The sequence below is a fragment of the Triturus cristatus genome, chromosome 6 (assembly GCF_964204655.1).
Source record: "Triturus cristatus chromosome 6, aTriCri1.1, whole genome shotgun sequence".
NCBI lineage: Eukaryota > Metazoa > Chordata > Amphibia > Caudata > Salamandridae > Triturus > Triturus cristatus.
This window is the reverse complement of record NC_140589.1, coordinates 1,341,919,837-1,341,947,323: the sequence shown is the minus strand read 5'-3', so window position 1 is coordinate 1,341,947,323 and position 27,487 is coordinate 1,341,919,837. Positions and strand designations below refer to the sequence as shown.

The window sequence follows — 27,487 nt, the reverse complement described above, 5'->3', positions numbered from 1 at the left end:
ATTGAGAACATTCAAGCTAACATAACAAGTTAACATAAAATTGAGTGGCAATGGGACCAGGCTTCCCTGAGATACGTGGACTAAAAGAGAGGGCAAATACTTTTTTTTTCCAAATAATTTTATTGAATTAGAAAAACATACAATTAGATGTCATTGTGATACAAGTGCAAGGTAGACTTTCAATACAATAATTTCAGATAGATGATATACAGTTTCATGTAAATATTATGAGATTTCATCCACCCAAGACTGTAGTGGTACAATGAAATATAACAGGTAGCTATGAGTCCATTACAAGTCTGGGCCCACTTGTAGGATACGCCCATATATGGTATCTAAAAACATACAAATATGAGTGGGTGCAAATGTGAAGAGATATGTGAGGGCAAATACATTTTAACATTGCATGTGAATAGCATTGCAAGTAAGAGCGTATCTCAGTTGGCACATAAAGTGCTGCTAATCAAATATGTGAGGGGTCTAAATGCAGAATTCACACACAGAATGTCAAACAGGCTACAGACGTCTGGGAGAGTCCTCAGGGGTCTCAGTGCCTCTTTTGAACCTGGGCTTTTCCCGAGCAAAGTTTCAGCTTCTTTGGGCTTAACAGCAATCATGAAGGAAAGGTAACTCCATGTGTTCAAGCTCATGTTGAGGAGTTGGCTTCTCCAGTCCTGGTAGTTAGGTTTAATGCAATGGGACAAAAGCCTAGAGAGGATGTGTGTTCTGTTCTACTGGATTCAAGTATCAGGGTGGCCTTTTTGATCCAGAAAAGATACAGTGACAGTTTTGAAGCTAAGCCTAAGAACAGGTATGGCGACCGCAATGGGAAAACACAGCAGCTGCATGGAGAAAAGATGGTTTGGCGAGCACTAGCGGGTCGAGAAACCTGAACGAGGCGATGTGAAGACTGAACCATGGTGTGTGCCCTCCCACCCCACACCAATCTGAACGTTCTCCTCTTCCTGCAGTTAGTCGATAGGGGTGCTGCGGAACCCTGGTGTTTGGACGTCGGCTTTCAAAAGAGCTTTGTAGCAAACAGGGAGTCCCTGCTGTGACCATTCAGTGACTTCATATGCCTCGTGGATACGTGGGCCCCATGGGAGTTCTCTGCTGGGAGGCGGTTGCATGGGAGCTCTCGAAGGGAAGGAGGGCATTGGATTAGGCTCTGTCTTGCACCATTGGTTCTGGCCTGGAGCAAGCAGGAAGCAGGAGTGGAGATGTTGAAGAGACTACCCTACAAACTCTGCTCCCACAAGGGCCTCGGAAGGTAGATCATATCAAAGGGAAAGGAACACTGGTGGCAGCCTCTGCACTACTGCAGTCGAGGGGAGGCTGGGTCAATCATATGGAAGAGAGCTGACTGAACTTGTGCTCCGGGTACTCACTACGCACTTCCCAAGCCAGGTCCCCTTCCAGTGTTGCCTCTGAGTTAAGGTCAGACCCCCACTTAACAATAACTCTGAAAAGATGGGCCCTCAGAATCTGGGAAAAAGTTTCTGTGCGGGAAAAGACGTGGAGAGTGTTGGCCATAAGCCTAAAAATCGAGGTGGGGGCAGAGCCGCAGGTCAGCCTAACAGACTTTCAGGAACTGTGGGTAGGATGAGGAAAAAGGCTATCACTCAACCTAAAGTGACTCTGTTGCAAAACATTTTTTTTTAAATCTTGGCATCACCAGTAACTCCTCTGAGACTGAAGAGAGAGCCGAACTGGGTGTATGCCCAGGCAATAAGGGACAGGGGATTCTTGCCTCCTCAGTAGAAGGTGGGATAATGAGAGAGGTTGAAGGCACAATACAATCAGAGGGAGTCTTAAAAATGAGATGAAGAACAGATTTACAATATCTGAGGGTAATCAACAGGTCATCCAAGACTTTGCCAAGCTCTCAGCCAGAAACTGGATGAGGTGACCGAACACACCAGCTCTCTTGAGGAGGCGGTTACCTAAGTTAAAACTTGATATCCATAAGAATGTGGTGGGTATCGATAACCTGATCAAACAAAATCAAGCAGTAAGGGAGGATTTGGAGAGGGTGGAAAATCATACCCAGACCAACAATATCCGAATCCTCAACATCCCAGAGACAGAGGAGAAGGAGGACATTAAAAGCTATATAGTAGCACTCCTCAGGATACAGCTCTTAAGGACAAACCTGAAGTGAACTTGAAACAAGGGATTCAGAGAGTACCTAGAGATCCATTTAGGAGAAGCCCCAATAGGCAAAAACCTAAGAAGATTTTGGTGAACTTCCTCTCCTACTCGGTAAAAGAACTTGTATTTGGAAGTGCTCTCAGGATTGGTCCCTCTACCAACAAGGAATACACTTTCACTATTAGGGCTGACCTCTGTAAGGCCACAGAACACCGTCAGTGGGTGCTGGGCAGAAGGATGGATGAACTAAACAAGCTTGGAGCTAAGGCCCAGTTAAAATTTCCCGCTATGCTCTGCATAATGTGGAATAATCAATGTATAACTATCGAAGTGGGGGGGGAGGTGAATATGTTGATAGTCCATTAAGAAAAGGTCAACACACTGAGAGGATGAGCCTTGAGAAGCAAGGAGTGTAAAACAGCAAAGGGGATTACTGTGAAGAGGGGGTGTAAGAAAGGGGCGGGAGAGGGGGAGCACACACTAAATTTCATTTTACCTTTCTCCTTTTCTTTTCCGCCTTTAGTATAGAATCCTAATGGCAGTTAATAATGCCAGATGTAATGGGAGATGTAATGGAAGGGTTGGACACAGGGTGGGGAGAAGTGGAAGATAACCCCAAAACAATTCTTAGTCCTCATAGGTATTGATTTTTCAGCCAATGCAAGGATGATACACCCCAAAGACAATATCATTTTTTAGCTGTAGTTTGAGTACGAGTTCGGGATTAAGGATTAGATTCAGTGGGATGGGCAAAGAGTTAAGATTCCTCACCTGGAATGTTAGCAGGCTCAGGTTGAGGGGGAGACGAACTATGGTCCTCTAATGGCTGGAGGACAGCTTAGCCCATATAATGATTCTACAAAAGAGACACTTGACTGCAATGCTTCTGTTTTCAAAGTAAAAGTGGGTGCGGCAATTTGCTGTGTCAGATCCAGCTGAATATTCCAAGGTGGTTGCTATCATTGTACAAAAAGGGGTAGGAATACATTTGGTAGGTTAAAAATGGACTCTACAAACAGATGAGTGGTTGGGCAGATGAGATGTTCTAATTATACCTTTTTTGGCGTGTTATTTTATGGCCCGAACACAGATGACACCTCTCATTTATCGACCTTGGAATCTATTAGAGGCCTCAATGCTAATTATCCCTGGGGGTGATTTTATTACCTTGCTAAATATTAATCTAGTTAGAACCAATAGGAGAGATTGTATCAACATACCCAAGATTTCGTCCGGCCTTGAAAAGTATGCTTCAGAGTATCGGCCTGGTAGATGTGTGGCATCATTGAAAGGGAGAGCAAAGAGGATACACATACCACATCAAAAAGTATGGCCACTTCTCTAGGCTAGATTATGTTTTATCGATAAGAACATGGCTGAAAGAGTTAGAGAGATTGAACATCAGCCAGAGCATATGTCTGACCATTCTGCAGTGATGGTGCTGGTAGAACTTACCCGCCTTTCAGGGGAGCCCTAGATGTGCAGTTAACCATGCCCTCCTCTCTGATGTAGTAATTGGGCAGTCCTTGGAGAAGGCCAGTCAGGATTTCTTCCTCAATAACAAAGGGTCAGCCTCTCTAGCCATGGTCTGGGACATTTCTAAGGCCTACATTCGGGGGGCTCTATGGAGCCGGGCATCTCATAATAACAAGTTGAGCAGAGAAGAGTTTGGCGTTTTGGAACAGGAGATAGGCAAATTGTAGGTGACCCTTCCTGGACAGAACCAGAGGGTAGGTAGGGAGAAAATATCGAATAAAGCTGGAAGCTGCACGAGCAAGCTACAAATTCAAGCATGAAGGGAAGTGTAGAAAAAGGTGGCAGGCAAATCATGCAAGACTGTTTGAATATGATGAAATATGATGAGGGAAGTTGAACTGTATTGGCATGAAAAGCAAGAGTGGAAAGAGTCAGGAATACTATTAAAGAGCTGGTAGTTAATTCCCAGGGAGAAGTCACCAACAGGAAAGAGTAGATGGAAGAACATCTATTGACCATCTTTTCATCCCTGAATAAGATGAGGTCAAGCCTGATTCAGTACAGCTGAAGTGGTGGTCGTGGGAGAGAAAGCCTCCCGGACTTACAGACTCTGGACAGAATTTTTGGTCACCGGGATTATTACAGCAGAAACCCGAGAACATCTAAATTGTGCAAACAATGGGAAATCAGCTGGTCCAGATGTCATTTGGTTTGAGCTGTATAAAACATTAAGAAAAGTGATTATACCAATATGGGAAAAACTATTTAATTTACCTTGAGGGAACACAAGTCCCTGCATCTTGGAAAAAAGCCACGTTGGTGTTAATATTGAAACCAGTTAAGTACCCTAACGCAGATTTGTACCAGCCTATTTCACTATTAAACACAGATTATAAGGAATTCACCAGCATTCTGGCAGGTAGATTTGCATCTTTGGCCCCTCAATAAATCCACACAGACCAGAAGGGCTTTGTTCCCAAATGTCAGATCCATGAGCTCACACAGCAAGTTATCGGTAAAATAGATCTTTCCACCACCTATTTAGATCCCCTCGCCATATTCACATTGCATGCGGCTAACATTTATGATAGAGTCTACTGGGAATATTTGTGGGAGGCTCTGAAGGCCATAAATTTTAGTTCGAACTTCATTATCACTCTCCAAAAGCTAAATGCCGATTCTTTAGCCTGAATACTACTGAATGGGGCTTTACCTAGGAGCTACAGCATCTCCAGAGGCACCGGCAGGGCTGCCCTTATGCCCACCTTCTTTTTACTAATCTCCCTGGTTAAAGCAGAATAGATAACATTTTGGGGCATCTTTATGATAAAGTGGCGAAGCGTGTCATTGAGCCAAGAAGGCTAACGACCCACTTCGTCACTTTAGAAATGCAGGGCTGCACCATATTTGCTAGAATATGGTGCAGCCCTGCATTTCCCCCTGCGCTGATGCTAAATTTTGCTGCCTAGCACCAACGCAGGCACTCTTGCACCATAGTCCAAGGATGCCTAGGTTGAGGGGAAGATTGTTTATGCGCAGTAAGGTCCCCCTACCTGCAGATAAACAATGTGTGCTGCTTAATGCAGCACACATAGAAGTTGGAAAACTGCATTTTTTTTTTAATTATTGTTTATGTGCAGGAAAGGGAACCTTCCTGCACATAAACAATCATTGGTGTTTTGCTGTTTCTATGTGGAACGCTCACCAAAACACCCATTGCCAGCCCCTTACATGCTAAGGGGCTGATTCCGAATCAGATTTGTAATTGCCTAAACCAATCCAGAGCCCTTGTTCCTGACCGATTCATCCCCAGTTCCGAACGAGCAAGTACGATGCCTGGAAAGCCTTAGCGCTGACCGAATCTGTTCCGGATGGTATATGGAGAGATAGAGCCCTCCGGAGGCGAATCATATAGCTCCATGGAGTAGGTTTTCTAAGCGAGCAAGTACGATGAGTGATTCGGACAGCCTTTATGATTTGTTTTGCCCAGATCAAAAGGCTGCCAGGATCGGTCTTTGGAGGCCTGTAGCAGGACCCCCTTCAACCGGGACCCTCCGAATCATGCCCTTGGGGATACCCATGGGTCCCCCTTTCAGACCATGCACAGTGTGGGAGGCACCAAGGGGTGCCCGCCACAGGGTGTACGATTATCCCCAACCACCCCTTTTGTCAATAGGAGCCCGTGTACGCTTCGACACACAGGCTCCCATTGAAGTCAACGGTAGTCTAACCGAATCGTATCCGGATGCATTCAAATGCATCGTACTTGTTCGGTCGGACTCCCCTGACATGAGTCGTATGGAAAGCATTCCGGACACGTGTCGTTCGGTTTGCTTTCCGAATGAGATCGGAATTGGCCCCTAAGTGTAGCATGAAAGGGGGCCTTATTTACAAGGAGCATTAAACCATGTTAAGTGTCTTAACGCTGCCTTGTAAAATAAGGCAAAGCTCCTATTGCCACCACAATGTCACCAAAAGTGATGTTGTGGTGGCGATAGGGGCTTGTAAATATGCCCCTCAGTGTTTTATTTTTTGGGGAAATTCTGTCCGTCTATGTTGTGATGCTTTTTTGACTATTCAGTTAACTAGCACAGGAGGACAAACTAATAAATATTTCCAGAGGGAAAATAGGCTAAAGCATACACTGCTTTATTTTGTTGTGCCTTATCTCAGTTGTCCTGTTGTCATTGTCTATGTGATGCTAACCGCACTCTTAATCTGACACATTAGAACAAAGCCTACTGTCTATTAGTATGAACAACTTAACAAGCAAACAAGTCCTTTTATCTGATACATTATAATATGAAATAACTTTTATGCACATTTGGATTAACTCAGAGATATGGACGAAAGTCAAACCTAACATTTTCTACTTAAGTAAATATAAATGTAAAGCATTCCTTTTATTTTATTTTAGGGGAAGCAACATAACATCCATGTTCATTGTGACAGGACTTAAAAGGGAAGCCAGATATGCAAAAAGATTATTTTGACAAAGTGTGCCCTTCCGTTTCTTACCCCTCTCACATTACATCCACAACCTAATTTACTATCTGAACTGGTGGCACCTACCTGGGTACAACCTGAACAAATTATCTTCCTCCTATATGCCTCTCCCATTCACTTCTATTTTTACACCATCCTTACATCATCCTGTGCTTGTAATCAATTCATGTGTGTCATTTTATTTTGTTTTTTACTATTGATGTGCAAGTTAGATGTGCTTTGAAGAAGTCTTGTTTTCATTTATTTTTGTCTTGTTCCTCGCTCATCCTCATCCTTTGTTTTGATTTCTGCTGTTGCTGCTCCCTTCCATGGATGTACTCATTGATTGGCACAGTACCGGACATTTGTGTTCAAGACATTGAGAAAGAGACTTATCCTAGTCTTGAAATGGATGACAAGCCTATCACCAAAGCCCTCTGCCAAGCACAGTAGCCTAAACCTTGGTTTACCCGTTGGTCATCCCCACAAAAAATTGTCAAAGCGGAAATGCTCTACATCATTTGATAGTGAAGGCTACCAAGTTCCCCGAACCCCTCTGCCACAGATTAAAAAGGCCGCCTCAGTGGACTATTCTGGCCTGGCAAGGCACAACAGAGTGCAAGCACATCCAGCTGACTCGGCATCCATCAACACATCCAGAAGCTCAAACTTGGAAAGGAGGCTGACACCTGATGCACATGGTTCAATATTGTCGAATTCACAGCTGGTGGCTAGCATTGTAAGTTCACAGTAGATTAGCATTTCTGCTAGTGGCAATGTTCCTTCTGGAGACAACACTAGCAAAAATGAATGCTTCTTACTTGACATCGGTACCTAATGCTACCACCATGGACCCTACTTGAAGGATACATGTCAGGAACAAAAGGGCATTAATCAGACCGAATGTTGGTGTAGACACCTAGTATTTGAATCGCCTGCTCCTTTGAAGTAGTGCTTTTGTGCCCACACTAGTATTAGTTAACAATATACAACTACCTAGTAGAAGCTCTAAGATGCAGCACCTTCCTGCACAAAAACAATCAATTGAGTTGATTTCCTCTTCCAATGTGTGCTGTAGAATGCAGCACGCATTGAAATAGGAAATAAACAAGAAGAAATGAAAACATTTCTCCTTGTTGCGCCTCACTACGCCACCCCTTGGGTGGCGTAGCATTCTGACACATTTCCAGATTTACCATTTCTCGTAAATCTGGAAATGCATCAGTGGACATGGGTGTTGCTTGGGAACACCCACAACAACACCCATGTCACGCCCCTAACACGCAAAGTGTTGCATGAACAGGGGCAATATTTACAAGCACAGGTCAAGTCACACAGGGTGACTTTACCTATTCTTGTAAATATCACTTAGCATGCGGCGCCACTGGTGCGTCACGCAACGTGATGCACCGGCGGCACATGGGGCTTGTAAATCTGCCCCTCTCTTTCTTGCGTATTCTAAAATGTTGCCATGCATGTAAAATCCCCGGAAATCAGGTACTGCTGACATAACTTCATGCAGCGATTTTAAGGCCTTATTTAAACTTAAGTCACTATGATTCTCTTATAGGATAGACACACTCAAATGAAAGAAGAGAAAATCAGTATGTGATGTCAGCCGGTGATTTTGTGTATTGTGCAAGCAGCGCTCCTTCCAAGGAACTCAATATAGATAGGTACTGAAGCTTTCACAAACGAAAATTCTTGCTCTTGTTATGATTTTACTTGCTTTTTTAACTTTAAAAGTAATATTCAGACTAGGTTTAGGGAAAAAATATTTCCTGGCACGTAATTCACCGGGGTTGAAGTGGGCTTCGGAGCACCTATGGAACACTACTCTAGCACAAGCTCTTTAGGTCTCGTTGATCAGGATCATCTATGTGCGTGAAACATGTAGATCCTGTCGGTGTGATATTTTTTTACAGAGATTACTTGTTAAAGAAGAAACAAGCTTTGCAATATACAACTTTCACGCACAAACGAAAGTTTGAAGTTGCGTAGAAATGGCAGGATACCGACGCAGAGCCTTACAAAGGTTGTTACCGTTGCGCTCATCGTTTCAATGTAAGCAGGGTTCATCATTAAAGGGTTGCAAAGAGGTGCCCATATATTTTTCAGTAAATGTAAGGCAGAGAATTGAAAATATTTTCAATATAGGAAAGGAAATGGGCGGCTCTCTGTGGGCACTGAATCAGCATGGAGAGGTGCAGTGTGTGCTCAGTTCACTGACCACAATCATTTTATATGTTGTCCTTTTTTTGTTTTGTTTTTGAAATCTTGTTGCCTGCAGTTGGAGGATCCCGCCATCAGGTGGCAGATGGCACTGTATAAAGATCTACCAAACCGGACTGAAGACACCTCTGATCCAGAGAAGATAGTGGAACGAGTTCTCGACATAGCTAATGTGTTGTTCCATCTGGAGCAGGTATGAGCTTTCGTTTTCTCCTAGCCTACAATGTACAACCCCTATACCCACACCCATAATACGTTAATGGGAAGAATACTTTATCTGCCTGGGGCCTTAACCCTGTTTTCTGTATCTGCCAGTGACTTTTTAAAAAGAGGCCCATCAGGCTAATATATTCTGTTCTCCCACTTGCTTCAGCACAGGTGGACCAAATAATAAGACCAAATAATAAAAAAATGGTTTCTTCTCTGGCAGAGAAACTTCTGCTCCATTTACATTTCACAAACAGCTGCACTGAGGAAAGAGAGAAGAGAATCTGAAGGAACACTTTTACCGAGGGATAAGAGAGCTGCAGCAGAATGGCAGGGCAGAATTACAGTACTGGAGGGGAGAAGGGCAGGCGCACAACGCTCATTACGCTCAAAGGACTTCAGCCCTACCCCCCCCCCCCCTTCGTGGGTGGCAGTCCGGGCTGAGACAGCTTCCCAGGTACACACACAGCTGCACCCGAGCACTTCACAGGTCTTAAACGGACCATTTACGTGTTAATGAGGCTTTGTTGCTCTTTCACCCCTTCTTGCCCCTGCAGCCCCACTCTGCCTATTGCTGGAAGAATTAGCCCACCCCGAAATTTTTTCTTAACCCTCCCCACAAATGTGGCTCTAGTTGCGCCTCTGGAGAAGGGGGTTCCAGTGGAGAGGTGAGGGAGATGTAAAGTTGCAGAGGACATGCGAGGGACAGCTGCTGGAGTAAAACTTGAAAGGAAAAGCTTGTGTTCACTTATGCATTGAATCAGGGCTGCCTTTAGCGCTGATGGCGCCCAGTAAGACAATGTTTGTTAGTACCCCCAAATGACCTCCTTCCCCATCGATTCCCTCACTACCACTCGTTAACAGTGTCACTCAAGTCTCCATAACCACTCTCCCTCTCATGCATTTCTTTTGTTTTATAGCACCACCCATACCAGTGTAAAGTGTCAGAGCGCTTTATATCACATACACAATACGCAGAGACAATGAATCTTAAGTGTGTAAATCAGTGTATGGTAAACATACAGAGGACTACAAGGTGTAGGAGTCACATGTCATCCATACTGGTAGACTGTTTGGTTGAGTTATTGGTCTGGAGAAGTGCAAACTCAGAATTGTAATTATAACTTCATGGTTGGGGGTTGGCTTTACTAATAATAATTGATTTCTACCCAAGTGAACCCTTTTTGCAACATTAGGATAATGGAAGGCTGGGTGAAAAAATCACTAGAAAAAGCCCTAATCTATCCTTTGCAGTTTGCATGCAGCTCTTTGATGATATTAAATAGCTCACTGTTCTATATTAGGAATTAAACTTATAAGCTGCAAGTAACAATAGGGTCTTTCTGACAGAAGCAGTAACGCACTGACCTATTGCATTGTGTGCACTTTGTGATCTGCATGGTACACTTGCTTTGCAGCAGGAATTTTAACCTCCTGCCCTACTTTATGATGAGTCAAAACTTCCACTAGCCAGAAATTTGCTGGAGACAAGGAGCGCCACAGCATGTGCTTTTAAAACCATATTTTGCTTGGAAACATGGCACCCCCAAAGTCAGCGGCGGTGCACCGATCGCGTTGCCCTAGAGTCAGCCCTGACTGGTACACCCCACTAAATTTAAAAGTACCATAAAATTGATTTCTAGTAAAAAAAAAAAAACACCTGTATTCCTGACTTCCATTAATCAATACTGTTAACAAAAATTTCGTACAGCCTGCATGCATTACTCTCCCCTCCAGTAACTGCTCAGAATTATTTTAAGACCTTAACCACAAATGCTTTCTGGGGCATGTCCAAAACTACTTAAAAAAAGGTTTCATACTAAGACCTGCGGCTAGTTTTAGTGGCCTTGGTGTCTGATCGCATCTTCATATTCTGTATTACGTTTTGTTTTGCAATCGAGAGAGCCACATAATTACTTTGCTTCTTGTGAAGTCGTTGACTCCATGTCTAAAGCCCCAATTGTGCATCGTTTCAGGAGTGGCTGTACCCCACATGAAAAAGTTCGCACCATTGCTAAGCTATTTCTTTTGGAGAAGATATCTGCTTCTGTAATGTTTATGTAACAAGTAACTTCCATGGGCAGCCAGAAGGTTGTGCAGCTCTGATCTAAGGGGACTATGGAGGTTCGTTATTGTTCTGTTTTGACATATGTTGTTATGCTCCTCTCATTGCACCACCTGGCCCTGGATGTTCTTTGTAAACACAAGTATATACCTGGTTCCACTATTTTAAATGTTCTTTTAGGCCTTTCCAATTCACAAGTTGCTTTTTAAAATGTTAAATAATTGAATGCAAATAATTAATAAATCCCTGTTAGGTCCAAAAACGGAGCCTTGAGTCTAGAATGTAATGTTTTTTTCCTGTGAAAATAGAGAAATGAAAACAGAACCGGAAACCAGAAGAAATGAAGTAACTACAAAATGAATTTATTAAGGCTACACTTTTTCTCCATTCTGTATGTTGTGTGGTTAATTGACTATTGAGTGTACTCTGTTGTATTTTTGGAAGATAATGGACTATCGAGGGCGCCCATAATATGCAGAGTTTTTCCATAACTCTGGCCATGCTTGCAAAATCAACCAAAAGACTTAGGTTCCTACTCTCTTGAAAAGAATATCAGACAGAAGTCACTACTTGACACTATGCAGTTTGTACTTATCAGGAATATAATGCTGCTATGTTTTTCCTTTTTTTGTTGGTTGATGCACCAGGTTGAACATCCTCAGAGGTCCAAAAAGGCAGTATGGCACAAGCTACTGTCCAAGCAGAGAAAGAGGGCAGTGGTTGCCTGCTTCAGGATGGCGCCATTGTACAACCTGCCTAGGTGAGCACAGATTACGACGTATTGTGAATGCATAACTTAAGGCTGTCATACATGTGATTCCGTTTTTATAAAAAAATGCCACCAATTAAAAGCAATTTGCTGCAGAAACTGTCATCTATTCAGCGATAAACACCATTACCCCCAACAATTCTCTGATAGTCAATTGTTCAATCACCAGTGATTCCTTGAGTCAGTTTTCCACTTATGGAAGTCTAAGTAAGGTGAATTAGCATCTGTCTCTACTGTAGATCTACAGATAAGAAGATGTGTGATTGATTAACATAGCTTTTTCCAGGCATGAAGAATTCTGGCCTGTAATAAAAATCCAAATCTGTGCAGACATATCATAGATTATGGCTGATTATGAATAGATGGGAAATATACCTGCATCCTGGACGGCTTATTTGTGCGTTATATGAGCAACCCATGAGTGCCTTCTGAACCCATACATCTGAAATCATGCAGTTTGACTTGATTAGAAGAGTGGGTTTACCCAGGGGAGCAAAAGAGAGTTGACAGAGAAATGCAAGGTAATTTAAGTACAGGGAAAAAGAACACTTTTGGGCCATATTCACAAATAGCACTTAGTTATAGATTAAGTAGTAATTCAGTACTACTACTCACTTACTACAAAATGCTAATCCTTAACCTACTCCTAAACACGTCCAACTACATCACTTCTATCTTTTCTTTGCAGAGGTCTCTGCCATGTGTGCGGAGAACCCTGCACACATAGACCTGCAATTTACTAGTAAATGGGAAGGGAACAGGTAGTAGCTTGAAAACGAGGAATCCTTACACCTAAATGGGAAGGGTTTAGGAAGGATTAGAAGGGGTTCAGGGAACGACATGCAAATACAAACTGCCACCCACAAAATAGTAAGCCCATTGCTATTTGCTATTGCTATTTACAAACTTCATTTTCAATGTTACTACAGCCAAAAAGCCCCCAAAGCAGCAGTAAATGTACTCCAGCATAGCTTTAGAAGAGGTCTAGTTCCACATGTAGCCACTCACAGGTACAGAAACACACTTCAATAGAAAATAATGGAAGCCAGAACTTGAAATAACTCCTCAGAGAAAATAATGTTAAAATAAATAAAATTACTTCGAATATTTATGTGTGTGTGTGTGTGTGTGTATATGTGTGTATATCTATATATATATATATATATACACCTCTCTCTCTCTCTCTCTCTCTCTCTCTCTCTCTCTCTCTCTATATATATATATATATATATATATATATATATATATTCCCTTGTGGCAAGTGTAAAGCTTGTGTAGGTAGCAAGAGGACACTGACCTATTTGGTTGCTGGTTTAAAGAATCCCCGGCCCATCAAAAAGTTCCTCACATGTAATACCAACTACGTGGTTTACTGCCTGGAATGTCCTTGCGGCTTACGTTACGTGGGCAGTACCATTCATTGTGTAAAGATACGCATTTTAGAACATATGCGAGCAATAGCCAAGAATGACACCACGTATCCTGTCGCGAGGCATTACTCTGAGAAGCACAGTAGTAACAGGGAACTACTGCGCTACTATGGGTTAGATCAGGTCCCCGCAAGTGTCAGGGGGGGTGACAGAATTAAACAACTGCGTAGGCTTGAGTCGCGATACATCATAGATTTGGGAACTAAGAATCCAACCGGCATGAATGTGGGGGAGGAACTGTCGGTTCATCTTGGAGATTGATAAGAAAGAAAAAGAAGAAGAGATGAACAACATGTATCATGATGATAATACTTTTCATTAATTAGTAGTATGGGTTTTTCGAATATTCCTTTTTTAACAAAAAGTTTTTATAGTAATTTTGGTGAGAGGTTTTTGTTTGTGGATCACTAGACTGTTTCAATAATAGCAACAGTAATGCAGTTCAAGCCGATATACGGCATTATGTTAGCAAATTTTTGCTTGGAATTGAGGTAAACTGATATACGGCCAAATTGTTTCACTTTTCTGCATTTAATTTGAATTAATATGTATTGATTCATTAGATGTTGCCTCGATATTATACGCATATTGTAACTAGCATTCTATTGCCTTGATATTTATCATGTGGAAATGTTAGCCGATTCACGGCTTTATAAATGGTCAACTCTGAGGTACCTTGCATGCCGATACACGGTGAAATGTCTTAATAATCTGTAACTCGCATTCATGTGTCTGAAAAACTACATTCCAATATGGCGACTAAGATGATTGTCCTTTTTCATTGACCATGCATTGTAATGTCATGTGACTCACATAACGCCTCTTTAAAATATGCTGCTTTTCGGCGCGAACTTTGTAAAACATTCGACTAAGGCATAGCCGAAACGCGTAATGTTTTCCATGCTCGCCATGCAATAAAGGATTGAATAACTGCAGGAGTGTCCCGCTGAGTGCTTTTCCGAGTTCTTGAAAGTAACTAGGAGTGAGCGCGCATATATATATATATATATATATATATATATATATATATATATATATATATATATATATATATACATATATATATAGCCGAGGAAAGAATATGTGGCTGAAGCTCAACACCACCTATCTGAATCTAACTGTTACTGCCAAGTCCCACGTCAAAAATTTAACGTAGTCAAGGAACTCGTATTTAAACATCTTCATCAATGGAAAAGACTAGGCCTTTTGTCTAAAAATTAGTTTCTTTTTTTGAAAAACGATCATCCCACTACTCCCATTTTCTACTTTATTCCAAAAGTGCATATGGGCATATATCCTGTGCGGGGCAGACCTATTATTTCAGCAAGGAACAATGTCTTGGAGGCTATGTACAAATACGTGAATTTTTTCTTACAAGAGCATATGATGCGTCTGCCCTCCTTCATTCAGGATACAGGAGATTTCCTGAGAAAAATTAAGGAAGTTGTGTGGCAGTCTAGTTATTTGTTAATATCCATGGACTTAGCCTCGTTGTATACTAGTATTCATCATGCCGATGGACTTGTGGCTGTTCAGTATTTTTTAAATGATCGAGCATTATGTTGACATGACCATAATTACATTCTTCTTAGTATGATTGAGTTGTGTTTAAACAACAATTTGTTCCTCTTCAACAAAGTTTTATATCATCAATTGAGGGGAGTAGCTATGGGGGCATGCTTCTCTTCCAGCTATGCCTTTTTGTTGGTTGGCTGGTGGGAGGAGCACGTCCTCAGGGCACAGCACAAAGCAATTTGGGACACCCATATTAGATACTACTGTAGATACATCAACAATGTTTTTTTAGTATGGGTTGGTTCCCGGGAACAAGCTATGCAATTTGTGACATCCATCAATGACAACAGGCTCAATCTCAGCTTTACAGCGTCCATTAGTGATCGAAGGGTTGAATTCCTAGATGTGGAAGTGTTTGTTAGGAATAATTGCATACAAACTAAATTACATAGAAAAAGTGCCGCAGGGAACTCAACCCTCCATGCCACCAGTCAGCATCCTCAACATCTGATTCGTAGCATACCATACGGTGAATTCCTTCGCATCAGGTGTATTTGCAGTCTCAAATCAGATTTGGTTGATTGTCAACTTGATGCCTTCAATCGCTTTCTCAGGCATGGCTACAAATATAATGATCTGAAAGTGGCTTTGGATAAGGCTAACAGTCGGACTTGTGACTCATGTCTGGCACCTAAGAAAACTTTGACTCAGGACTCAGTTATTCAACCTACCATTGATGAAAATAATGTAGATAATCCACCGATTAGACTTATAACAACTTACAGCAAGCAACAACAACAAATCCATAGGATTATTAATGCCCGATGGCCTCTTTTCCTAACTGATTTGACTTTAAAAACTCTGTTGCCAACTGCTCCTACTATAACATTCAGAACAGCACCCTCTATGAGGGATGCTCTTGTTAAATCTAGCCCGGAATTAACACTTAAAACTACTTGGCTGTCTAAATCAGGTTTTTTTAAATGCACATCATGCAGAGCCTGCACAGTTGGTGTTATTTGTACTGAATATATGACAGCATTCAGCATTACTCCGGTCCCCATTATAGAGCATTACACTTGTCGGACTGAATTTGCTGCGGACGTGTTAGAATGTACCTGCCATCTGAAGTATATTGGCAGTATGAAACTGGCTGTGTATAACAGAATTCTACATCACTTGCATGCCATCATTAATTCGGATTCTAATTATCCTGTGGCGTGCCATTTTAAAGCTGTGCATTCTAACAGAATTGATGATTTGAAATATTCAGTACTTGGGCCAGTTCCCATTTCTATTCGGGGTGGACACAGAGAGAGGAAGCTGCAACAGCTTGAGTCTTTTTTTTATCATGACTCTCGACACAAAGATGCCTAACAGGCTTAACTCTAGTGAAGACCTACATAACTTTTTATAACTTTTTAAGCACTTTTAGCTTTGGTAGGTCTCTTCTGTACATCACATCATGTGTTATTGCCTAGGCTACATGGAGATCCAGATGTTTCTTCCTCCTGTCTGGTATTTGCTGTATACATCTAAATTCGATATTTTTATTCATCTAATTTTATCTAGATTTTACTGCTATCCAGCTTTGCTGCTCGCTGTGTTCCCCCTATTAGCTTTTTCTAGTTAATTGACTATTAATTTCAGTCATCTACATTTCTGCTTTGACTTTTTTATCTAGCACTTGCACTTTGAGTACAATCGTCAGGTTGTAGGTATCCTCATCCAGCCTCTTTTACAATTTGTGTAAACTTTTAGGTTTAGGGTTAATTTTTGGCACTCGCACATTTTGCACACAGTTCGAAAGTACTTGGTTATTTGTACTTATAAGAGTACACAGCTAACATAGTTATATGATCATCACTTTTTTAAAAATTTGGCCCATTTAACATTTTTGGATACTATATTTCTGTGAGCAGGGGAATATTTTTTTAAATTGGACACTATCATCTGTTCAAGGTGCACTTGCACTTTATCTGTGCAATGATAGTTTGATCAGTGTAATCAATGGATATTTTTTGTATAAGCATATTTTATCTTATACATGTAGGTTTTATATATCCCCTCTATTCGAGTATTTGTATTCCAATTGATTTTATGGCCAAAACTGTTTTAATTAGATCTATTGGTGTTTTTCATACCAGAAATCATATGTATGAATTTTATGTATTGCTATTTATTTTGTACTCTATATATTTATATTTATTTGGACCAATGGCTATTGTTTGTGAAATTGTCTTTCACACTGTAGTTTGTTTTTTATGTTCCCATTATCACCTGACCAATCACATGTTTTATGATTGGTTACACACAGTATTTCTAGAGTGATTCGTCAACAGTGCGTCTTGTGAGCAAGATCTCTGTTAGCGATCGAAACGCGTCTGGGTGGACACTAGTCTGATAAACTTTGTGGTGTCATGATGAAATTATGAAGAAATAAAAAATTCTGCAAATCTTCTTGCGGAGTGCTGTTGTGGTCCGTACCTGTACTGTGGATACCCCTCTTGGCAGTAGGGATAACAGGACTGTTCTGTTGTATACATATATAGTAGGTAGTTATAGTTAGGACCATGTTTCCATAGGAAAAGCATTTTTTGATTTGCCTTTATCTTTGGCGCATTTGATAAATCTTTATGAAATTTCCCCAAAAATGTGTGCCGGTAAATCTTGTTGTGCATGGAAAGTGTCAGGGCAATACATTAAGTGGGGTCCCAGAAAAGGGGGGGGGGGAGGTAAAAAAAATGTGTTTCCTATGTTAATTCCCATAGGACCTTTAGACACGATTGCAGCGTGAACCAATTGACATACAAATATTACATTTGTTCAAAATGTAGATTTAGCTACGCAGATTGTGTCTTTTGTTATTTTGTGCAAATCCGTTCTGTAGTTGTCAAGAAATTTAAGAGGAAATGTTAGTGATATATCTGGCCGCTGTTATTTCACAATGAATTTGCAATTAATCGTGACGGCACATGCCAAGAGAAATGCTCAGCGCAGCCCCCTCTCGTGTAACGTCGCAACAGCTTTGCGAATATCGGCAAAACAAAAAAGTTTTAGTGAGTTATTCAGACACTAACACATTCACTCAGAAATTCACTGAGACCCATGGACCCACTTAGTGACCCACTAAAAGACTCAAACACCCACTCAGAGACCCACTCAAAAACTCACTCACCCACTCGCAGACCCATTAAGATACTGATGCACCCACTCACAGACCCACTGTGAGACTCAGACAGCCACTCACAGAACCACTTAGAGACTGATGCACCCACTCCAAAACTGAGACACCCACTCCATTGTCCACTCAGACACTGACACACCCACTCACAGATCCACTCAGAGACTCATGCATCCACTAATAGTCACTCACCCATTCAGAAACTGATGCACCCAGGCAACGACCCATTCAAAGACTCAGACATCCACTTACAGACCCATCCGGACACTGATTCAGCCAGCCAGAGCCCCATTCAAAGACTTAGACATCCACTTACAGACTCACTCAGACACTGTTGCAGCCAGCCAGAGACCCACCCAGAGATTAAGACACCCACTCAGAGACTGATGCACCCAGTCAAAGACCCACTCAAAGACTTGCACACCCACTCACACAGGATTTTATAGTTAGGAGATAGAATTTAAAAAACCTTAACAATTTACTTAAAGAGCCATGGGATACAGGGATGTTATAGTTAGGAAACAGAATTACAAAAACCGTGGAAATTCACTGAAAAAACAAAGGTTGCTGGAACATTTTAGTTAGACTGGCATTTCACAGTGATGTCGCTGACCATGTCATGAGTGATATAATATGTGATGTCATCAGCAGTGCATTCCGGGGGCACGAGTTCTGGTTAGCTCAGCTAAATATAACTGCTGAATTTTTCTGGTTTTGTATGAGTGAAATGTCAGCCTAACTATAAAGTTCCTGTAACCTGTGGTTTTTTTCGGTGAATTTCTAAGGTTTTTTGAATGCTAATTCCTAAGTATAACATCCTTGTAACCTTTGTTTTTTTAAGTGAAAAACAAATATATATATAATATACATATATGCATATATATGTGTGTGTGTACATATATTAATATATATATGTTGTATTATAGAAGGTCTACTATATTTAAGCAGCTTCTAGATTGTTTTAAGTACGTAGCACTAATGAAGGTGTGTGTATATATATAAATCTCCACACACTTCCCCGAGGGGAAATAATAGGTTGCACTCCGGCATTTACTTTCAAAAGCTTTTTGATGTTTTATTTCCACAGGTTACAGGTACTCCTAGGGCAAACAAACAAACCAACGCGTTTCGGTCTCCACTGAGACCTTGTTCACAGTAACGCCCCCTTTGCAGACACATGTTTTTTAACCTTTTTGGACAAAATTACATCATTTCCTGTGTCTCAAACGAAATGTATTATAGGAGTTGTAGTGCAATATTTTTTTCAAATCATAAATTCAGAATTAAAAACAAGTGAAATAATTTCCAATTGTGACCTCAAAGCAAAACTTATCCTCACACCATAATATCATTTTTGCGGTAATGATGGGTACAGATTTAGCCTCTGATTTAATTAGGCTTTCCTTACACATTTCTTTTGTATGTAACATTTTGTTTGATTTTTTTCTTACCTCTAGTGTACATAATATTTAGATTTCACAAATTTTTTAAACCATGCTGCAAACATTTTATACTCCTCAAGTGGAGATTGACTTTTTAGGTTAATTTTTAACTATAAAAAACCCAATGTTTGTACAAGCATTGTCATTTATGAATCCAGCATTCTAATTGAGCCTGAGAACTAATGTGACTATGTACAAAATTAATTCAAAAGGTGAAAATTAAAATAATAACTAGTTAAAATTATAGTTTATGACACTATAAAGTGAGAGGCTTCAGGACTTTGTCAGCCGGGAATTTCAATGGTTTTTTACGAGTGAAATGTCCAGCTAACTATAACATGTGTGAAACCTATGGTTTTTTAAGTGAATATATATATATATATATATATATATATATATATATATATATATATATATATATATATATATATTTACTGAAAAACCATAGGTTTCAGGGGTGTTATAGTTAGCTGGACATTTCCCTCGTACAAAACCATTGAAATTCCCCTGTTATAGTTAGTTCAGCTAACTATAAGTCGCGCCCGCAATGCACTGCTGATGACGTCACATATTACATCACTCATGACATGGTCAGTGACATCACTGATGACATCTCAAATGACATCACTGATGACATCACTCATGACATCATCCAGTGACTGTGTGTTTCTGTAAATTTTAAATATGTTTTATATAGTTATAGTGAAAGGCCTGCGGAAGAATGAGTGGCTGTAAAAGTGTGTGAATGGATGATTTTCTAGGTGCGTAACTGACTCACTGTGTGAATGTCTGTATGTTTCTGTCTGTTGGTGTATAAGTGGCTGCATGGTTTTGTGAATAGCTATATGAGTGTCTATATGGGTTATCGATTGGTTGTCTGAGTATCTGTATGGGTGCCTGAGTGTTTGTGTGGGTAGGCTGTGTGTGCCTCTGTGCATAAATGTGTGAGTGGGTGATTCTAAGGGTGCATGGTTTTAAGAGTGCATCTGTGATGAACTGTATGGTTGAGTGAGTATATGTATGGGTGTGTTAGGGATTGAATGTATATCTCAGTGGTACATTTGTGACTAACTACATATGGGAAAGGCAGTATATATGCGTGTAAGAGTATATAAGTGGGTATATGTGAGAGTGTGTGATTGTGAGAGGGGCTGTATGGATGGGTGTGTGCTTGTATCAATGATTGTATAAGAGCATAAGAATGTGGTACTATTTTTATGAGTAAGTGAACTTGAGTGTGAAAATGTAAATGTATGTGTCTTGTAAAGCGCACTGCTGCCCTGAGGCGTCCTGGCGCTGTAGACCGCTGGGGAACCCGTCCTGGCTATCCCTGTGAGATGGTCCCTCCAGGGTATCTCCAAGGTGAAACCAGGCATCCCCGGCGAATTTGGGGGGCCGTTGTGGAGATGAGGCAAGCTAATGCCCAGAGTTGCCGAGTGTGTTCCTGGTTAGAGTAGGTACCGAGGTGAGAATTATCAAGTCCATTTTGACCCTGGTCCACGACCCTGCCGCGTCGGGAATTGAACCCTGGTCCCTGGCCGATTCTCTGCTTACGGATCTGCCGCCTCTAACCAGTGAGCCACACCTCTCCACAAGGTGTATAACTGCATAGGTGAGTAAATGGGAGTGTGATTAATTATTTGCATGACTGACTAGGTGTGACAGTACCTCTATGGATGATTGGTGGTGTGTGAGTGTCTATGTAGGTGTATAAATGCATATGATAGTCTTGTACGGAGTGACTGTAAGTATGAGTGACTGTACATGTGAATGAGTGGAGGTGTATGTAGCCCTAAGCATTAATAAGTGGGTATGTAGTTATTGGTATTGGAGTATCTATGGTTTTGAGAATGGACGTCCGAAATTTTGAGTTCGTGTATCAACGGTTAAATTAGGGTGTGAGAAGATGCAGTAATTTATCACATGGATGATGTCATCAGTGATGTCATTTGAGATGTAATCAGTGATGTCATCAGTGATGTCACTGACCATGTCATGAGTGATGTAATTTGTGACGTTATCAGCAGTGCATTGCGGGGGCGCGAGTTATAGTTAGCTGAACTAACTATAACAGGGGAATTTCAATGGTTTTGTACGAGGGAAATGTCCAGCTAACTATAACACCCCTGAAACCTATGCTTTTTTCAGTGAATTTCTAAGGTTTTTTAAATGCCAATTCCTAACTATAACACCCCTGAAACCTTTGTTTTTTTCAGTGAATTTCAAAGGTTTTTTAAATGCCAATTCCTAACTATAATGTGCATGAAACCTATGGTTTTTTCAGTGAATTTCAAAGGTTTTTTAAATGCTAATTCCTATCTATAACTTATCTCTGAAGATATCATGGAAAGCATTCTTTTTTTAAAGTAGGGTGCACATTAGTTTTGTGGAAAAGCATCTTTGTGATTGGTTAAGAAAAAGCAGTTTCAACGTGGAGTACATATCATAGGATAAAATTTGCTCAGCTCAACCACACCTGCTACTTGCATTTAGAAGGCACTGTTCGAACTTAAAACAATCGTCAAATTTTAACCTGCACGTGTCAATAAATGTTCAAGAAAATGTTACAAAAAAATATCGTAAAGTTTTAAAAAATCTATGAACTTTTAACCTGCACGTGTTGTAGAATGTTCTAGAAAGTGTGTTGATAGAATACGTTGCACTTCTGACTTCTATGTGTTGTTGAATATTAAAAAAACGGTTCATATGGAAAATTAAAAAGAAACCAATAGAGAAGTTTTGAAACCTAAAAGAATCAAGGAACTATTCTAATTTATTCTTTACATGTATTTATGTGTGCAGCAACAAAATTATAGACACAACAGCACCAGGAAGAGGAAGAAGCAGGGAGTGGGGGGATGAGGGATGGGCAGAATGGCACACATGCACAATTAAGTACAGCACAAGTATAGACAAACAATGGCCAAAATGAAACACACCAACAAGGAGCACAAGTCACACAACCCACCAACATCACACCACTGAACGAGCATAGAAGTGAAAACCACACTGCATCCATACAGGATGTGTACAAAGGCCAGTCGTTGGTGTTGTGGGATGTCTGCGACCGTGGTCATGATGGATGAGATGGCCCAGCATGTTGCACATGGTCGAGTTCACTGTGTGCTATGTTGCCAAACGGCTGCTCCTCCCTCCCACGAGCCCCACACTTTTGTACGGTGAGCTGTTGTATCTCGTGCACTCATACGGCACGCCATTGTAATGCCTATTTGCGCATGTCCTGCTACATTCCAACAACAACATCACAGTGCCGTTTGGAGGTGGTACATGCCACTTTACAACATCGACTGCTGCGGCTCTTGTAACAGGCCACACCAGAACACAGAGACACACTTACCGCACTTCCTGTACAAGGACATGTCCGTGACATCCCGTTCCCCTTGCCGGATAGGCACACCCCTGCACTGACCTGTGAACCCCAGACCAGCACACACCAGTTGTGCATGCAGGAGGATGCGTACGTAGCTACACATCCAGGCTCACTGCCAACGCTGAGGTGACAGCACACTGTGATGTTGCAGGGCTCGTGCCTTTCATGCTAAGACAATGATCACAGGGACACACTTACTAAGATATGGGTTTGGGGGGCATTGGCGGTCCTGAAGTTGTTGAGATGAGTCTTCTGGCCCTCATGGGTATCCCTGTATCATGCTCATTGACTTTATGGCACCTGTGGGTTTTCTGGTGTGGCTCTTGGCTGTGTTCCCTTTCATGGTGCAGGTAGTTGTCCTGCTTAACACCAGCAGAAAGCAGGTGTAAAATCCCTGGTGCTAACGTGTCTTATCCCCGAAATTTGTTTCGCATTGCAATTAGTGTGAAAGTTGTGATGTGATTTTTTTCGTATGCAGAACAAAATACGATCTGAGCAGTGTATCTCGTCAAGATCCAGCACTTGACGCACTATTCCCAATCAATATAAATACAATGAGATTTCTTAATAGATTTCGTGTGTACACTGTAAGTGCAGCCAATACCTCAGTGCAATACAATACAGGATTTTAGTATTTAGAATAAATCGCAAAGGTGCACCTCATGTCTTTTTGCACGGGAACGGCTACTCTCCATTTCATTATCAGCACTTTAACGGAAGTAAAGTTGAGATAAATCTAACACACTATTCAGAAGTTGGTGCAAACTACAGATATCACTAGTATTCCAGCGATAAGTGCCCCAAAATTTAACACCATGGTGGACTCCATCAAATAACAGTAATAAGAACAAGAAAGAGTCACACAGCAGTTAAGAGAACAACCAAAAACATTATTAATTTTTTTCCCAATCTTTATTTTTTATAATAATACATATATAAACGATAAACTATTTTCAAACTTTATATTTTTATTAACATAAATATAAACAATAAACTAATAAACAAAATGTAACAACAATAATACAAAACAACAAAGCAGAACACTCCTGTGGGAACCACGGATATCGACGACAGACCTGGAAAATCAAAAAGATTGTTAAAAAAACAACAACATGGTATTCTTAACAAAATACCACAAGAAACAAATCACAGATATATAAAATGTATACAGCTAACAAAATGTTATACGTTTAACTTACAAAAACTGTAAATGTTGCCGCTTTAAAATATTTACCGAATCTGAGGAAATATTTTTGCAGAAGGCAGCACGCCCACAACGTTTTTCATCAGTGGGGAAGAAATTTTTTATTTTTTCCAAGGGGCACACAAAGACCAATGCCACCTTCTTCATTCGCAAGATTTGCCACAGAGTTCTGTTACGAGGGGATCCTAACAAAAAATACTCGTGCGGCACAGCAAGTATGATGAAACACCTAAGGACCCTTCATCCAAACAATCTTGCACGAGAAGAGTGCAAACAGATGAGAAACACTCCTGTTCTGTATCTGTAAAAAAGAATCACAAATAAATGTATATTAATAACTTTAAAATGTATACTATTCCATTACTGTACAAACACATTTTATATAAAAACTGACTAAGAAACTATAGCCCTGAACCACAAGTGTGACGATCGTTAAAACACTACATGCATAGTGCATACTACTTCATGCCCTAAAGCCTACCTCACTACATGCTAACTGACTAAATGATTACAGTACTATAAGGAGACACACTGGGTGAGTGACAGGGTGTTTGCTAGAAGAGTATGAATACTAACTAGATAATTGAAGGTTTGAAAGACAACTGTGTAGGTGATTAGAGGCCTGCATCAATACTGCATAGCCATTAAAGCAGTCCATGTGCTAAGGCCTGGCTCACTGCATGACTACTTGGGTACTGACTGAATGGTTAGAGTACAGCAAGGAGAGTGCCTAGGTGAATTTATAAGTGCTAGGATTTTCGCACAGGGAATGGATTAGTACTTGGTACTGAATGAGTGACTAGAGGAGTGCAAAGCCAGTCACAAGTGCTGGACTGTATGGATACTGACTAGGAAATTGAAAGTGTGAAAGACAAGTGTCTAGGTGGTTAGAAGACTGGCTCAGTGTATTAATACTTAGGCACTGACTGAATGATTAGAGTACTGCAAAGATAGTATCTTGGTGAATTTATAAGTGTTTGGGTTTTAGCACAGTGAATGGATTAGTACATGCTGTTGAATGGGTCACTAGAGGACTGCAAAGGGAGTGACAGGGTATTTCCTGGAAGTGTATGGATACTGACTAGGGAATTGAAGGTGTAAAAGACAAGTGTATAGTATGTTAGAACACTACATGCATACTGCATAGACATTTGAAGCAGTCTATTTGGTACTTAGAAACAGACTAAATAATCAGACTACTTCTAGGACAGTGCTTTGATAAAACTTTTAAATTTTCAGTCCTGCCACAGTGAACAGAATAGTACATGGTACTGCACCTTAGTGTCAAACCCTGACTCATTTTATCAATGCATAAGCAAAGACTAGCTTCTAATGCTTCTAAAACTTGACAACATGAGAGGTTTTAAATTAGTTATCTGTCAGCAAATACACGATGTTACCAAATGCCTCTCTCACAGTGGTTCTCAAATGCACACAGACTCACAGTGTGATTCTAGACAAGCACCACTATCCCTAGGAGTTTACCAAAACTCGTTCACTACAGCGGAAGTGGTAAGCAAACTGCACACAATCTTCATATTTCAGGACTGCACTTTTCTGTCAAAGCCTGACTCATATAATCAAAGCATAAGCAAAGACTGGCTTCTAATGCTACTAAAACTTCACAACATGACCGGTTTTAAAACAGGTATATGTCAGCAAATACACAATGTTACCAAATGCTTCTCTCACAATCCTTACCCAGATGCACACAGACTCACAGTGTGAATTTAGACAAGCAACACTATCCTAGGAGTTTACCAAAACTCATTCACTACTCTGTTAGAGTTGATGGTACTGCACACAATCTACATATTTAAGTACACCACATCAGTGTCAAAGCATGACTCATTTAATCAACGCATAAGCAAAGACTGGATTCTAATCCTACTAAAACTTCACAACATGACACATTTTAAAACATTTATCTATCAGCAAATACATGATGTTATCAAATGCTTCTCTCACAGTGATCCCAAATACACACTAACTCACAGTGTGATTCTAGACAAGCACCACTATCCCTATGAGTTTACCAACACTCATTCACTACAGTGCAAGTGGTAAGGGAACTGCACACAATCTACATATTTCACAACTACACTTTAATGTCAATGCCTGACTAATTTAATCAACGCATAAGCAAAGACTGGCTTCTAATGCTACTAAAACTTGACAACATGACAGGTTTTAAAACAGTTATCTGTCAGTAAATACACGATGTTACCAAATGCTTCTCTCACAATCCTTACACAAATGCACACAGACTCACAGTGTGATTTTAGACAATCAACACTATCCTAGAAGTTTACCAAAACTCCTTCACTACTGTGGAAGGGGTAAGGGGACTGCACACAATCTACATATTTAAGTACAGCACATCAGTGTCAAGGCATGACTCATTTAATCAACATATAAGCAAAGACTGGATTCTAATGCTACTAAAACTTCCAACATGACAGATTTTAAAACAGTTATCTGTCAACAAATACATGATGTTACCAAATGATTCTCTCACACTGATCCCAAATACACACTAACTCACAATGTGATTCGAGACAAGCACCACTATCCCTATGAGTTTACCAAAACTAATTCACTACTCTGGAAGAGTTAATGGTACTGCACACAATCTACATATTTAAGTACACCACATCAGTGTCAAAGCATGACTCATTTAATCAACGCATAAGCAAAGACTGGATTCTAATGCTACTAAAACTTGACAACATGACAAGTTTTAAAACAGTTTTCTGTCAGCAAATACACGATGTTACCAAACGCTTCTTTCACAGTGGTTCCCAAATGCACAAAGACTGACAGTGTGATTCTAGACAAGCACCACTATCCCTAGGAGTTTACCAAAACTCATTCACTACAGTGGAAGAGGTAAGGGAACTGCACACAATTTACATATTTCACGACTGTACTTTAATGTCAATGCCTGTCTAATTTAATCAACACATAAGCAAAGACTGGCTTCTAATGCTACTAAAACTTGACAACATGACCGGTTTTAAAAGATCTCTCTGTCAGAAAATACACGATGTTATCCAATCCTTCTCTCACAGTGGTTCCCAAATGCACACACACTCACAGTGTGATTCTAGACAAGCACCACTATCCCTTGCACTATACCAAAACACATTTCTTCATCTACAAGGAGTACTACATTTTACTGCAGAAACATAACTCATTTCACAAATTCATAAACAATGACTGGTTTCTAATTCTACCAAAATATAAAAACTGCATAGTTAGCTGTCTACAAACACATGAAAAAAACAAATCCTTATCACAAAATGGTTTCTACATGCACACACACTGTCAATAAGATTGTACAGAAAAAAAAGTACTCCCTACACTTTAGCAGGAAAAATACATTAGTCTGATTAAAATCAAAATAGTCTACATACATCCCCTCACAATTAAATAA

At 40.6% G+C, this 27,487-nt stretch overlaps 1 protein-coding gene across 1 annotated transcript in view; it reads left to right on the top strand.

Annotated features, from left to right (window-relative positions):
* The window catches only part of RYR2 (ryanodine receptor 2), a 3,458,987-nt gene that overhangs the window by 2,808,152 nt on the left and 623,348 nt on the right, over positions 1-27,487 (top strand). Inside the window, exons 73-74 of the mRNA XM_085612346.1 lie at positions 8,903-9,037; positions 11,764-11,876. Coding sequence (XP_085468472.1) covers positions 8,903-9,037; positions 11,764-11,876 — 248 coding nt within the window. The remainder of the gene's footprint in view (positions 1-8,902; positions 9,038-11,763; positions 11,877-27,487) is intronic.